Source organism: Puntigrus tetrazona, chromosome 9 (genome assembly GCF_018831695.1).
Source record: "Puntigrus tetrazona isolate hp1 chromosome 9, ASM1883169v1, whole genome shotgun sequence".
In the NCBI taxonomy this organism is placed as follows: Eukaryota; Metazoa; Chordata; class Actinopteri; order Cypriniformes; family Cyprinidae; genus Puntigrus; species Puntigrus tetrazona.
In genome coordinates, this window is record NC_056707.1 from 7,999,681 (window position 1) to 8,014,973 (window position 15,293).

A 15,293-nucleotide genomic window follows, 5' to 3' on the forward strand; every position below is an offset into this window, starting at 1 on the left:
CATTTCAGGTCCTGTTTACACCAAGTCTGACAGGTAACCAACACAATTGATAAAATGATCACGAACCTTCAAAAGAGAGCTCAGATTTGGTGTAAAAAGGGTTCATTGGAGATGCATTCTGCATGTTCTTGGTGTGAGTAGACACACCAAAAATGAATAAAAATATTTGGTAACACTTTAGAGTAGGTAACACTTATTAGCTGTTAACTATGAACTATCGTTGTGAAGTTTAGGTATTGTGTAGGATTAGGGATGTAGAATAAGGCATTAATATGTGCTTAATTAGCATTAATAAATGACTAATATTTTAATATATGCATGCTAATGATCAACTAATAGGTGTAACCGTAAAATAAAGTGTTATCAAATATTCTTAGAGGAATGCAGAGGCATTGCAATAATTGTTTCTTCTCATCTCATATTGTTTTCATCACCATGTCCCCTCAGGGGCTCCGTAGCATCTGAGACGTCCTCTTAAAAACTAATCGTTTTGCACTGTGACTGTTGACTTAATTAAGATGTGTCTGGAGAGCATGTTCATGCATGTTTGAATTGCATTTCGAGTTTGGTTTTGGCAGCTCTTCAGGACTGCATGTCCAAATCAAATCATTAAATATGTATGAAGATATGTAAAGGATTTCGGGGAGCTCATTCCATTCAAAGGTTAAACATTTGGACATTTGAGTTTGACAGAATCAAACTTGTCATTATAGAACACAAAGTGGAAAAATAGACGTTTGTAATTGCTATTAGATGAGTTTCACCGCTTGTTATTACGGAAGGAAACTAAGTTAGTTTTGTCACTGCTTATGTAACACAACATCTGTGATAATGCCTGTAAGTGATGACTCCGCGCTCCCTGCGGGTTTGTATGTACCTGTTCATTAGAGAGTTACAGCCCCAGATCGGTTAGCTGTGGACAGGTGGCAGGCGGACCCGCAAGGTACAGAGTGACATTATGATCAGCCCAACAGATGGGTTCTAGGAAGCGATCGGGTTTCACCAGAAGCAGCAGGTTGCAGTCCTACACAAAAGTGTTTTGCTTCCTCTCAGACAATCGTATGCCACATTCAACCAGTGTTTGTTTTCTCTTTTTTTTTTTTATTTTTTTATAAGGACTTGCCTGCAGAACAAAAACAGTTTCAAAATCAAACCTCCATTAAACTGTTTAGGATTAGTCTTAATCTTTCTTAGCACAGATCAGCTCATCTTGTTATATTGTGCTGTGGCCTATAGATTGACAGTGCCCTGTCTACAGCCGAGACCAGAATTAATATCTGACACGGTCTTAAAGCAACTTATAACTCATTTACTTTTAACCGGATTTGGTCAAATTTGGAAATATAAGCAGTTTCGTTCATTTTCATATGATTTGCTTATGTTTCATGGACAGTTAATTTTAAGCACTTTTTTTTTAAGTGCTTGTTTTCTGAAGTATTAGAAACTTACAAAAATGCTAAATAAGGATAGTTCTATTTTCTTGTGAATGTGGGTTGTTTAAAGCATTCACTGGAGGTCACGGATTTATAGCAGTCTAGTTTTAGTAACTCCGAATGCAATGGAAAATCTCTTTACGGACGTGCCGACTTTTAAGTTGCTTTGTCACTTATGTTGTTCTTTGCTGTTTTGCTTCGGGCACATCTAAAGTGCGATTCACCTGCGTTGTGGCAGCATTAGCATGGCTTGGAGTGGGTTGAGGTGATCTGATTGGTTGGAGGAGTTGAGTGAACGTGCCAGTAATCCGCTTTACACTCGGGAGGTTTCATCACCTAGATTTTCATTCCTTATTCTGGCACTGTCTGCTCATCACTGCCCTTGTGCTACACTTCAGCATACTTTTTTTTTTTAAAAGTACTTATTGCAGATTTATTATACTTTAAAAGTTTGTACTTGGGTGTGAACCGAATGTAATGTTTCAGACACTTAAATGCATGTAAACTACAATTAAATGAAAAAGTATGACATTTTCAAACTTATATTGTATTAAATTTTGTTAAACTTAAATCATAAAAGATGGTACTGATAAGGACATCTTCTAAAATATATTTCTCCAATAGTCTTAAATTAATTATTAATTTATAGTATTATAATTAAATGTGTGTATTTATGAGAAACTAAAATATACTTTACTAGCATTTTTATCGAAACTTGTATTACATTTTTATTTTGGAATGACATTCCTCCATGATATATTAAATGATAAATCAGTTCTGAAACAGTTAATGGAATAGTTTTAACTCATCCTTCCGTAAACAAGCATCAGTCTTGAGTAAATGTGTTGTTTACCTCTAGCGTGTATATTCATCATTTTCATAACGTCTGTGAGGTCATGACACCTACAGCTCCCGTCATACTCTCTGCCCCGAGGACACACACCTGCTCACAGAGATTCTCTCTCCTCTCCCGATTTCCCCAAAACCTTGGATACTGTACAAGCCCTGATTTCTCAGCGATATAGATAATTGTAGTTTCTGCAGCCAGGTGGTTTGTGATGTAGAATTACGAGTCAGGAGAACAGCTGCTGGGCAGTTTCTGCTGCTGTTTATCGGCTTATTTTGGGTTTCTCAATTTTTTTTGTGCCAGTTTTTTTTTTTTTTTTTTTTTTTTGGTTTAGACAGTGGGTCGTTTAGTTTTGACATTGAGGCCTTGAAATAGTATCTGGATTCTGATCTTCAGATCAGGCTATTCTTATGAAGACATGTCTCTTTTTAATATGTGTGTTTCTGTGTCAGCCGTGTCCCATTTCCACATGCCATCTATGAGTTGCGAGCATACCTGTTTTTTAACCATCACTTCAGTCAGAATGGACCATACACCTTGCTTGCATGCTCTGATTTTTTCTCAAATAGTTATTATTCACTTTTTTTTTTTTTTTTTGGCCAAATGTAAATGTTCATCCAGATACTTGTTAGATATTGTTAGTTCTCCCAAAAATGAAAACTGACTTACCATAATTGAATTAGACACTATAAAATAGTTTGGATAAAAATGGATGGGTTTACTCAACATAATGTTTTTCCAAACCCATAAAACTTGTTGATCATCAAATCAGATTTTCAGTGAAACCCGAGAGACTTCTGTTTTTCTATTGAAGGTCTGTTACAACAAAAGAGCAATGATGTCAGTGATTAAACCTAGCTTGTAGGCATTACTTTTACCATTTAAAGTTTCAGTCAAATAGTCTTTTTAGTGGAGGGATAGAAATCTGATAAATACACTCAAGAACAAATGCATGGCCCTGAATATAAATATTCTTCCCTGTGCCTGGCACTGTTACTACATCTGATGTGCTGGGCATTAGCCAGGGCAGGATGTGTACTGTTAAGAGGCTTGAGCTGTAATTCCCTCATTTGCCATTTTGTTAGTTCAAATGAGAAGGCCAGATTTTAGGATGATTCTGTAGCTACGGTCATTTTTTCGGTTCCCTTCTGGGCCATTTTCTGGTGTATTTGTAACACTGTTATTCAGCACAATCCCAAACCCAAACTAGAGCAATTGCACACAAACACGCGTACAGAAACGGGGATGGGGAGGGCTTGATGGAAGTCTCTCTGACAGTAAAAGGGGAGGGATCATCTCTTTGTTTTAGAGAGAGGGAGAGAGGGAGAGATTAGCCAGTAAAGGAGAGGTAGTAGAGTGTAGCCCGGTCTGCCCATCCTCCACCTTGTAGTAGATGCATTTACACACTTGAGCAGAGGAGCTTCTCTCTGGGAATCATTTATGCTGTTGAGGGGTATTCCAGTTATTTATTCTTCAGTAATCTCACAGCTTCCTGACCGTTACGGATTTACATGGACATTAAACCGCTCTGAGCATGGATCTGCACACCTCCGCGATGGCCAGAACAGCCACGAATAGACAAGGACCAGCTTCAGACTTGCTACAATGGGATATTTTCTTATTCGACTGGAACTATAATTCTAAATGTGACTATTGAAAAGCAGCTTTCTGTAATCTGTATTAGGGATTGCAAAGGGGCTACCACAATCAAATGGGCCGAGGAGAAGAGCGTTGAGATTGTGTTTACAGACAGATGTCATAGTACTGCTCGTTACCTTCCTCTTTATTTTTTTCTCGAACCAAAGCTTTTATTGTTCTTCAAGGTCAAAATAATCCTTTTTCACAATGGCATCTTGCTGGAAAAGCCAGGTAAATGTGAGGGTCGTGCGCTCTGGGTCTTATAGATCATCAAATGTCCAGATGTTTAACTAAAAGAAATTGGTTACTCCAAGAAATAACTGACGTTACAATAATTCAGAACGCGTTTCCATGTGGTGACTTTGTTTGTATGTGTATATTTAGGAAGAGCAAGCTGCCAAACAAAAAGCTGAGAAGATCCGAGTAGCTCTGGAGAAGATAAAGGAAGCACAGGTGAAAAAGGTGAGATGGTCAGCAGTTTTTTTTATGTTTGTTTATATGTAAACATATCTTCACTGAACTTGTGACGCAAACCTGATCTCATATGTTTACAGCGTATACATATGTGCTGTACTGTAGTTTTCAGATGACACCTTGTGCAGTGTGGCGTGGTGTAGAAGTGGGTCATCACAGCACACTTACATGGCTGAATCAGGCCCTCGTGGGACCTGGGAAATGATTTTCTAGCACATTTTCACAGAATGTTTGGTGTAATTTGGCTTTAGAAGAGCTGTTTTGCCTGTAGTAGAGATTGACCTATATTTAGCTTACCAAATACAGTTGCTGTTATTAACGCATTCTGTTTTAGTTAATGGTTATTTAATAATAATAATAAGAAGAAGAATATTTATTAGTATTGTCATTGTTGTTAGTAAAACATTAATAGTATTTTTTTTATGTTTACTAATAAGTATCCAAAAAGGTCTGACATTTTTTCACACTTGCAGTTCTTTCATAATAAAAACAATGATAATTTGTTTAATAATATTTTTAACACTTATTTGTATTATAATTTGTATTTCGTTTTATTGTTGTTTATTAATAAAGCCATAAGCCCTTTAAAGCCGTGGTTTACTGATATTATTTCATTATTTGTTATGCATGATGATTTAGTATTTAGATGTTCTCGATAAATCTCGATAAAACACAACTTCATTGGGCTTATGGTTACTATGTTTAAGTTTATAAACATGACAGTAAATGTGACGGAATTAGCCAAAAAAATTATTTTTCATCTGTAGACCCTTGACAGAGTGTTAAAAGGTCACCCTAAAATCAAAGACTAGATATACCTTAAATTAAAGAAACGCACAGCAACAACAACAAAATAATAATACTGATACGACTATTAATAATAATTCATTCATGATAAATAGTGATTCTCCCAGGCAATGTAATAGGTGTGTTTATAGAATACTTTGCAATGGCTTATAATTATTGGTAACACTTATCTGTTCTCACTATTGACATGCACATTACCAGCATATTGGCCATTTATTAGAACTTAAACACATATCAATGACCTTATTCTGCATGACTCCCAATACCTAAACCTAACAACTACCTTACTAACAATTAATACGCAGCAAATTCGCTAATATCTAATTGTGAGAATGGTTCACCATTTTGACCTATTTATTTACTCTCCGTAAAAAAAAAAAAAAGAAAACTAATATTAATAATAATTTTTCACTTCATTTATCTGATGCTAGAATAAATAATAAGTATTGTTGTAGGTCTGTATAAGTAATACTGATCTCTAGATTCTCTGGAATTTATTGCACGTTTCAGTCTATGTTGGCAAGTATACATGTTTTTATGTAGTAGATAAACATACAGTTATAGATTGATGTTCTGTGTCAGGACTTCCTGAGGTTTCTGTGTTGTTATCTGAGGAGGTGAAACAGGGCTGTGTTGATACAAACAGCCAAAGACCAGATGATCAAGACAACTTAAACACGTTGAGGGGATTAGCTGTTTGTATTTTGTGTGTGTGTGTGTGTGTGTGTGCGCACGTGCTCCTGCGTGCCCTTACTCTCCCCCGGCGTCTGTTCTCTGAATATGTGTGTGTGGGTCAGCAGTCCTGATGGAATGTTTTCTGGGTCAGGTCACTGTCACAGTACACAAACTGAGCCTGCGTCTCTTTAAATGCTGCTCAGAAATCTCTCTTGAAGTCAAATCGCTGTAAATGTGCTCCTAAAATCCACAGTTAATCTGGAATCAGCGCTTGTAAACAGTAACAAGCTGCTGGGTTTATGGCAGTGTTCAGGGAGGAAGCCATCACCTTGTGTTCTGAAATATTGATCTCACTAAGCATGATTGGATCAATTATTACATTCCTGTTGAATATATCTGTGGTTGTATTTGGTAATGATGAAAAGTCGTTGTTGAATCAGTGCGTAACCATCAGAAAGAACCGATTGTTAGAAAGAAGTCTATTTTGGCATCAAGTATGTGGCTTGGAGTAGATTAGAGTAGATTCTGGTATTTTCACTGACCTTTGACCATTCGTATTGAAAAATGTAGGTCAGTGTGCAATGAGAGAGAGGGGATTCCTACTGGTTTATATTTTCACAAGCTTTTTAATGTTGCAGGGAGATTTTTCTTATTAAAATGGGGATATGCATGTGGAAGGGCTATTTCATTTAATCTTTTTTGTAAGCAGTTGATGTTGTTGCTGTTGAGATTTTTTCCTGGAGTACTTTAAGAAGGCCTAACCCCCCAATAAAATGGCATTAAAGATGCATCCCGATGTAACCCACTGATGAAAAAAATTTTTGCAAGCACTTAGTGATGTACAAACATATGTAACTGCTGTCATGCCCCGTCTCTCCCCTCAGTTGGTAATCCGAGTGCACCTATCAGATGAAAGCTCGAAGACTATGATGGTGGATGAGAGACAGACGGTGCGTCAAGTGCTGGACAACCTGCTGGATAAATCTCACTGCGGTTATAGCCTGGACTGGTCTCTGGTGGAAATCATCTCTGAACTCCAGATGGGTAAGAGCCAGAACACTGTCTGATTGTAGCTTGTTCAGGCCAAGAACTGCACTGTAATTGAAAATGGACCAAACCACAGGATGTTTCTAGGTAAACCTGGATTTGGTCCCACAGTAATCTACCAACATGCAGCAAACTAATAGCTCTAATAGTGTCACAAAAATCTCTGTGATTGGTTTTATAGGGAACTATTAGCAGAAAATGTATTTATGCGTACACTATCGGTCAAAAGTAATTTTTAAAAAACGAAAATCTTTAAATCGGCAAGGGTGCATCAAATAGATCAAAAGTGGAAGTAAAGGCATTTGTTACAAAAGGTTTCTTTATAACATAATGTTCTTTTCAACTTTCCCAAATGTTGGAAAAACACCATTCTTAAAGGATTTTAGATTGATTTCTAAAGGATCATGTGACACTGAAGACTGGAGTAATGAATAAAAAAATTACCTTTTCACAGAATAAATATTTCAAAATGATTCTAATAGAATTGGTTAATGGCAATGTTTGACAATATTTGTTTTTGGTTAAATACCATGTTTTTGGTATAAGACACAAAGCAAAATGCACAGTGATGATATCATGATAACCTCTAATTTGGTGCTAATTGCTAACACAAACGGTTAAGCTTTATTTTAAGGTCCAATCCCGCCATTACCAGACCATTTTCTATGACTTTTACATCAATAAACTCTTGGGTGCGATTAGGGATCTAGAATATAGTCATGCAGAATATGCACTTCATAAGTATGAATAAACAGCCAATGTGTTAATAATATGCATGTTAAATAAGCCACTACAGTAGTACAGTAGTAGTAATAGTGAAAACTGGTCCCTATACTAAAATTTTATGTTGTTTGGTGGCCCTTGAGTGCATATGATAATAGACTGTTTCTTCACTCACTAGTCTAAAGTATCCAAGGAGAGACTAGCGTATCCAAAGAGAGATTGAATCAATAAGGAAAAATGAAAAAAGGATTAAAATCATGTGGTCAGGTTTTCCCCAGATGAAGTACAACGACAGCTGGATGATAATGCACATCTTTTTCATTTTGCCCTGGTCTTCAAACCATAACAGCAGTCCTATTTGATTTATTTGATCACTGCAGATTAGCAACGAGTATAGATTAGCAAAGTCTGAAATCCCAATAGGATTATCCCATACAATCATGTGCAGCCTGAGCGAGGATAGCCCTAGACGAGGTAAATATTACTATAACCACTTCCACTGATTCCATAATAGTAAAGACTTCAGGAATACATTTTAAAATGTAACTTGAATATATTTTATTATTTTACATTGAGATGTAAGGCATTCCTGTGATGGCAAAACAAAAATTTTAACATCATTTCTGCAGTCTCCAGTGTCACATGATCCTTCAGAATCTTTATAATATGCTGATTTGCTGCTATTATCTTACTATTATCTATGTTGTGTTGCTTAATATTTCTGTGAAAACCATGACATTTTTTGGATCAGCATTTGAAATGGTAAAGAGATTGTTACAAAAGATATTTGTAGATTTTGAACAATTGAATACATCTTTCCAGAATAAAAGAATTAATTTATTTTTACCAAGTTACACTGACCCCAAACTTTTGAACAGGAGTTTGCATGTTAATTAGAGTTAATACAGTATTATGGTCTATTTTTATGCATTTTCAGCCCAATAGACTCTATTTGAAGTGCATTACTAAAAGCATTTTGGGTTTGTTTTTATGGTTTGAAAGTCAAATGAAATGAATTATCTGAGGTATATTTTTTGCTGGAGCTGTCCTGCCGTGTGAGTCAGTGGCCTCATGTGCTGGGCTGCTCTGTATGTAGGTCCTGAGCGATCATGCGTGTGGTCATAGCCTACATCTCCAGGGCTTCTGCTCTTTCAGTGGCGAGGGGAGAGACGAGGAGATCTGGTGGTAGGTATAGAATATCCGCCAGATGGACTGTGCTACAATCCCTTTAATAAAAAGAGCAGCGGAGGTCTCTTCTGGAGGAATTTCGCGCTAGTTAACGGATTTGTCTTAAATAGATTTACACACTTGTATATTCATGAGAAAAGAAAGAAGTGTGTTCTTAAACATTAAACGACATTTTCTGTCAGAATCTAGTCATACTCAGATTTTGCTCTTTTGGCAGGTTTATTAGCTCGATGTTTTTGAGGGATGTTGAGGTTAAAGGTCACTGATTTCTTGTTAAGGTGTGGCAGAATCAGATCAAGAAAAGTGTAAGGGATTGTCAATTCCTCAAGTTCCTTTAATTACCTAATGGATGGACATCCAGCAGATCAGAGATTTCACTATTGTCATATTCTAGCCTTTTTTTTTAAAAAAGATCTTTGTTAAACAAAGGGTTGCCTCGTATATTCTGTCCCTTTTGTTTAAGGCAGAGCTTTCCAAACGTATAAATATTGCGTCTGACAGGATACTTGTCAGTATACAAGGCAAACATTAGACTCTGTTCACACCATATATCCCCGACGGCCTGCTGGTTGCCTTGGCAAAACAACTGTTTATAAATTGTCTTAATGAATATAATGTATTATACATTAAGAGCTTTGTTTAAATAGTACTTCTGAAGCTTGCAGCCCTCATGTAGAAATTGTAGTTAATGTATAAATTTGATTTACCTCAGTGGTTTTTAAAGTTTGACCTATTTTAAATTTGTTTAGTGCGTGCAGTTGGTTGCATACTTTCTTTCATCCTAAATGTCTTCAGGGGACTTTGCCTCCATGTAATAGACCCAGGAATCTTTATAGTCTGTAAAGAGAGCAGGACTGTGGCAGCAGGGCTTATAGTAATTTGGACAAATGTCACTTTTCCTTACAGACCATCGGATCTCTTGTAGTCCTGTTTACTTTGTGATTTAGACATGGAATGCTAAACCTATTTTTGGCTATCACTTTCTTATACATCAGTATGCACCAAGAAGCGAAAGTGCTCTGCAAATGTAAATGGACAAAGTGTCCGAAGTTGTTCTCCTCATTGCTTTTTAAATAGCAAATTGCTTCATACTGGATACACTGTTTTTTTTCCAGAGAGAATCTTTGAGGACCATGAGAACCTGGTTGAGAACTTGTTGAACTGGACCAGGGATAGCACCAACAGACTGATGTTCATCGAACGCATTGAGAAATATGCACTTTTCAAGAACCCTCAGGTAATACTACATATAATACTACAGGTTGTACTAGTAATGTTATCAGTAGTGACCAGGTCTGTTAAAGCAGCACAAAAATGGTTTCATATGACTTCTGCACTGCATTTTACATACAACTCTTCTTTAGCCTTACCGTGCTTACCGTGTACACAAATGTTTATGATTGATTTGCAGGTTAGTCACCAAAGAATGCTAATAAATAAGCAGGAGAAAGGTGACTGAGTTTCAGAGTGACAGTACTATAAGTTTGTTCAGTATGGATGCTCTGCTTGTGCAGTACTCTACGGATCAGTAGTTTTATTGGTGTTTGTGACTGATGTAGGTCAATGTCATGTAAATGCTGAACTATAATGAATAATTGATCTCAGCAGAGGCTGGTTGAAGAGTGTTCACTTCCCAGGCCATGTCTCTGGCTGCTGCTTTGGCCATTTTAAAATCTCCCAGACAGAACGTGCAACCCTAAAAACAAAAATTCATTCCATGTGTTTAACCACTTCTTGCATTGTGTTTTTTGAGTCTTTTAAAACGGCACATTTAGATATATAAAGATGTGTTTTGTAAACTTTTAAATCAGTGGTAGTCATAGATCAATGTAATATCTCCCTGAATCATCTGGTTTCTCAGAACTATTTGCTGGGGCGCAAGGAGACGTGTGAGATGGCAGACAGAAATAAAGAGGCTCTTTTGGAGGTGAGACAGACTGTAAACCTACTTACTCACACTTCCCCGTGGGTTTTAAAACCAGCATGATTTATTTAGGTCATGTCAGGCATGTTGTACTCACTGGAGTGACTGATAAAGGTGTTTGTGTGTGTTTCTGAGCAGGAGTGTTTTTGTGGAAGCTCTATAAGTGTGCCTGAGATGGAAGGGGTGCTCTGGCTCAAAGACGACGGCAAGAAATCTTGGAAGAAGCGCTACTTTCTGTTACGAGCCTCTGGGATATATTACGTGCCAAAGGGTAAAGCCAAGGTCAGTTACGAGTCTCGATCTTCTGTTGTCTCATGCTTCATCTCATAATCAGTTTGCTGAATTCATTTTTCAATGACTGACACAAACACTTACATACACTTGCTGACTGACACGCACTTTGGCCCTCTTTATATCTGATATGAAAATCTCAGACATTTTCTGTTCAAAAACGGATTCAAAATGTGTCAAAATCATTTAAAAGGTGTCTGACCGCATCACATTTGTACAATCACACTTTCTTAAGCTCAAAACAAGAGGGGGGCATCATACTGTTTTCCTACTTTTTAGCTGCTGTGGTTGTTGACTAGTTTACAACAAAACTGGGTAGTGCTAAGCACATGTCTGTGTGTAGTGTTCAAATAATAAGGGTTAGTTCACCCCAAAATTAAAATTCTGTCATTAATTACCTGTAAGACTTTCTTAAATCTTCAGAACGCAAATTAACATATTTTTGACTTTGGTGAGTAATTAATGACAGAATTTTTATTAACCCTTTAAGAATCTATTCCCAGAACAACACGCTCCATAATCTAATACACTCACGAAATCTCTAAAAGCATGGCTTTTAGGCGCATTGGGTACAGGACGCGGTGTCCAGTGATGTTCGGGCATCATTGAGGTCAAACCTGGCACAAGCGCATCTTGTGAATGAACAAATGTGACCGAGGTTCGAGAGCTGAAACATGCACACCTGCTGTCAGTCACATATCATAATTCCTCTGTTTTTCGAGAGAATAAGGTGCCTGCTGATTGTGTGCTTAACACGTCCATGTCTAGAAATTAGTTAATGAGTTTAAGTTCAGAGGAGATATGGGCCAGTGACTGCTCATCATCCGCAGACCACAGGGAGTCAGAGGGTGATCGAGAGAGAGAGAGATAAAAGAGCAGCTGTTGTACATCCTCAGGTCATCGCTGTGGGTTTGACAGCTGCTGTCCGTCTGCATCACTAGCATACTCGTATCCTGCATCATACTTAACACTGATGCTTAACACATGAACCGTCCGATTCAACATGAGACAAGTACAGAACATTCAGGGCCCCCTTTTTCATTCTGTTCAACCTTGCCTATTTTTATGCACTTTTTTACAAATGAAGTGCTCCCCCTAGTGGATTCAACAGTGACGTAAAATTTAGGGAAATTTAGGTTATACGTTGTTGCTTATTTAAAATCGTGTATAATTCTAAAATAATCATTATGATAATACTGAGAGATAATATTCATGTAGATATCCATTTATAATTTGCATTTCCTTATAAATACATGCACAAAGATTTGTCTTTGTTATGTGCTAACATGTAGTCTTTTTTTCCTTCCATCCTGCTCATCTGTAGGCCTCTAGAGACTTGGTTTGCTTCCTGCAGCTGGATCATGTTAACGTGTACCTGGGGCAGGACTACCGCAGCAAGTATAAAGCCCCAACTGACTACTGCATGGTCCTGAAGGTGAGGGATTGCAGTTATAAAAAATGTCTAATAAGATATTCCTTGTTATCAGATGTCAGTCACACTGCTTTGTTCCTGAAGAGGTAGAGGAGTTGAAGCCACATGTTTTTAAAACATATTTACTTAAATGACTAAAACGTAATTTGTAAGTAGTGGAAGCAGTAAAACAAGCATTTGCCTGTCCGTATTTCTACAATTATCATCATTTTCCAGATTTGTCTGTATGGTTAAATCAGACAGCAGTCAGAGGTTTTAGCCAGAGGACATTTTAAGTGCTGGGTTCTGTAAAAGTCAGATCTCGGTCTGCATTACAATTTATGATTCTGGATTGGGCAACATATTTTTTCAGTTTGTGCAGACACCCTCAGAAGGAAATCAAAGCCACAGAAGTGAGACAAACATAAATATAGCATGTGTTTGGTCAGTGTTTGGCTTTTCTTTCACATAATCTGACATTATCTGCTGTTGAACTTCCCTGGCGTTATTCTTGCATAGCCAAAGGTTTGACTACAGTATTAAGGACTGACCACACTGCAGTTTATTATTGCGAGGAACTGCCTACTTAGACAGAAACATGTTTTATGTGTATGTTTACACTCCATTTAGTGTGTCAGATCCCGCTTTAGCAAAGAAGTATTTATTGTATCGAACTGATACTTTGTAAACTCTGTTTTGTTTTCAAGTACTGCTCAGACATTTCTTAAATTCAATATTTTTTTTGGTAGTGATTGCAAGTTTTGTGTTTGATAAGCATCTGACATTTAGTCATTAGATTTTGGGGGAGGGAGGGAGCCAGTTGAATTTACTCTGACCACAGGCTAATGCAGGAAAAAAAGTTGTTGTTTTTTACGCGCAGGCTATAAAATGCATCTCTGATTTTGCCACACAGCACCCACAGATTCAAAAAAAATCACAGTACATCAAATACCTGTGCTGTGATGATGTCAGAACGCTGCATCAGTGGGTCAATGGAATACGCATTGCCAAGGTAACATCTCGTTGTGATGACATCACCTTGTATTAATGTGTATACACTAGCCGAGTTTTGTGGCTGAATCAATGTGATTTTGTAATGCAGTACGGGAAGCAGCTGTATGTGAACTACCAGGAAGCCATGAGACGCACAGAGGCTGCTCATGACTGGTCCTCCCTCTCCAGCTCCAGCATCAAGTCTGGTTCCAGCTCCTCCAGTCTACCAGGTGAGTTCAGCAGTGCTGCAGCAGAGATGAAGGGATCTCAAAGGGTTTGATATTTAACAGGCTTGTGTATTGTTGTCTGTGTTCACCTGTTTACTCCACTTTGTGATTCTTTCATGCCTACAGAATCCCAGTCCAACCACTCAAGCCAATCAGACAGCGGTGTGTCAGAGACCACCTCCTCTGGTCACGTGCGCTCTCAGAGTGTCGTCAGCTCCATCTTCTCTGAAGCATGGAAGCGAGGAAATCAGACGGATGAACCCAAGGTGACCACTGAAGAACTTTACCGGTCTCTTCATGTGCTCTGCTTTGTTTCATCTCTGTTTCTTCATCATGGTGTCATTATCATCCCTTCTGTATCTTAACCCATTTTGAAAGATCTTTTGTTTGCAATATCATAGACAAGAAATAAGATTCATAATGTTCATTATACCAATCAGCATTCATCCATTTTATATTAGTTCTAATGAAAACCTGAAGGAAAATATATGCATATACTGAGCAGAAAACTATGAGGTTTGTATGGTCAAAATAAGGGCAAGGGCAAAATAAGGAATGATTTAGACCCTTTGGGTGATTGTGGGACATTACTTTTATTGCACTGTCCCCAGATATATTACTTGTTAATTGGTCCCCTCTCTGTTTGTCTACCCAGGATGTGAATGTCAAGTCTGGAAAGGTTATACACTGGTGGGGATTGAGGTTAGGTGTGATAAAACCTCACACTCTAGCTGTTTATGTTTGATATAATCCTCACACGTCAACCTTTAAAGCAACTAACCACTGATATGATGTGTGTGGTGGGCAGTTCTGGGTAACTGGGGACTGATGCGAGACACCTGGTATAACAGTTTGTGTTAACTCTTAACAGACAGCACACTGGTGTTGTATTTTGAATAACCTGTTAAATGGTGTTTGTGTTTCGGTGTAATATAAAGAATATTCTCAGAGAAGGTAAGCATGACATACAGCCTAGCTCCTTTTTTTGTTCATGACGCATTGAATTGCTCATTTTAATTGGTGAGTTTGTTTTATTTCACTGATTCTATGTTTTAAGAACAAAAGTGTCTGAGTTCGGGCGTGCAGAATTACAAATAATATTAACTGTTCTCATCTCCTCTAATAACATTTCATGTTATTTCACACGTTTAATTGCACTGTCTGCATAATATGTTGTCTCACACAACTAATATGTGTCCTTCCAACTAGATCTGTTCTAATTGAATCATGTTTGTCATTTCTACAGATGAGAATGGATGGCCCACCACCACAGCCTACTAGAGCCTCTTATCCTCTTCAACTTCCTCAGCTACCCCAGTCTCTCCAATCTCGTAGCAGCTACAGTGGTGTGTCCCCAGTTTCCCCCTCCTCGCCCCCATCTCCACCACCGCCTCCACCACCTCCCCCTCTCCCCAACCCAACGCACCACTCCACCCCGGTTATGTTCACTAAATACAGCACCCTCGCTAGGTTGCAAAACATCTCCCAGGCTCCAAATCATTACAAACAGACCCCCTTATTGGCAGCACAACAGCAACCCATGCCCCCAACACCGCCCCACAGTGTCTCAAACCTGCAATGAATAATACGACAGACACTGCCAGCAGTCCGCCTC

At 38.0% G+C, this 15,293-nt stretch overlaps 1 protein-coding gene across 1 annotated transcript in view; it reads left to right on the forward strand.

The window, feature by feature from the left end:
• raph1a (Ras association (RalGDS/AF-6) and pleckstrin homology domains 1a) overlaps positions 1-15,293 on the forward strand; it is a 55,481-nt gene that overhangs the window by 37,274 nt on the left and 2,914 nt on the right. Inside the window, 11 exon segments of the mRNA XM_043248834.1 lie at positions 4,303-4,380; positions 6,759-6,918; positions 9,948-10,069; positions 10,694-10,759; positions 10,895-11,038; positions 12,372-12,482; positions 13,372-13,470; positions 13,561-13,681; positions 13,805-13,944; positions 14,925-15,231; positions 15,234-15,293. Coding sequence (XP_043104769.1) covers positions 4,303-4,380; positions 6,759-6,918; positions 9,948-10,069; positions 10,694-10,759; positions 10,895-11,038; positions 12,372-12,482; positions 13,372-13,470; positions 13,561-13,681; positions 13,805-13,944; positions 14,925-15,231; positions 15,234-15,293 — 1,408 coding nt within the window.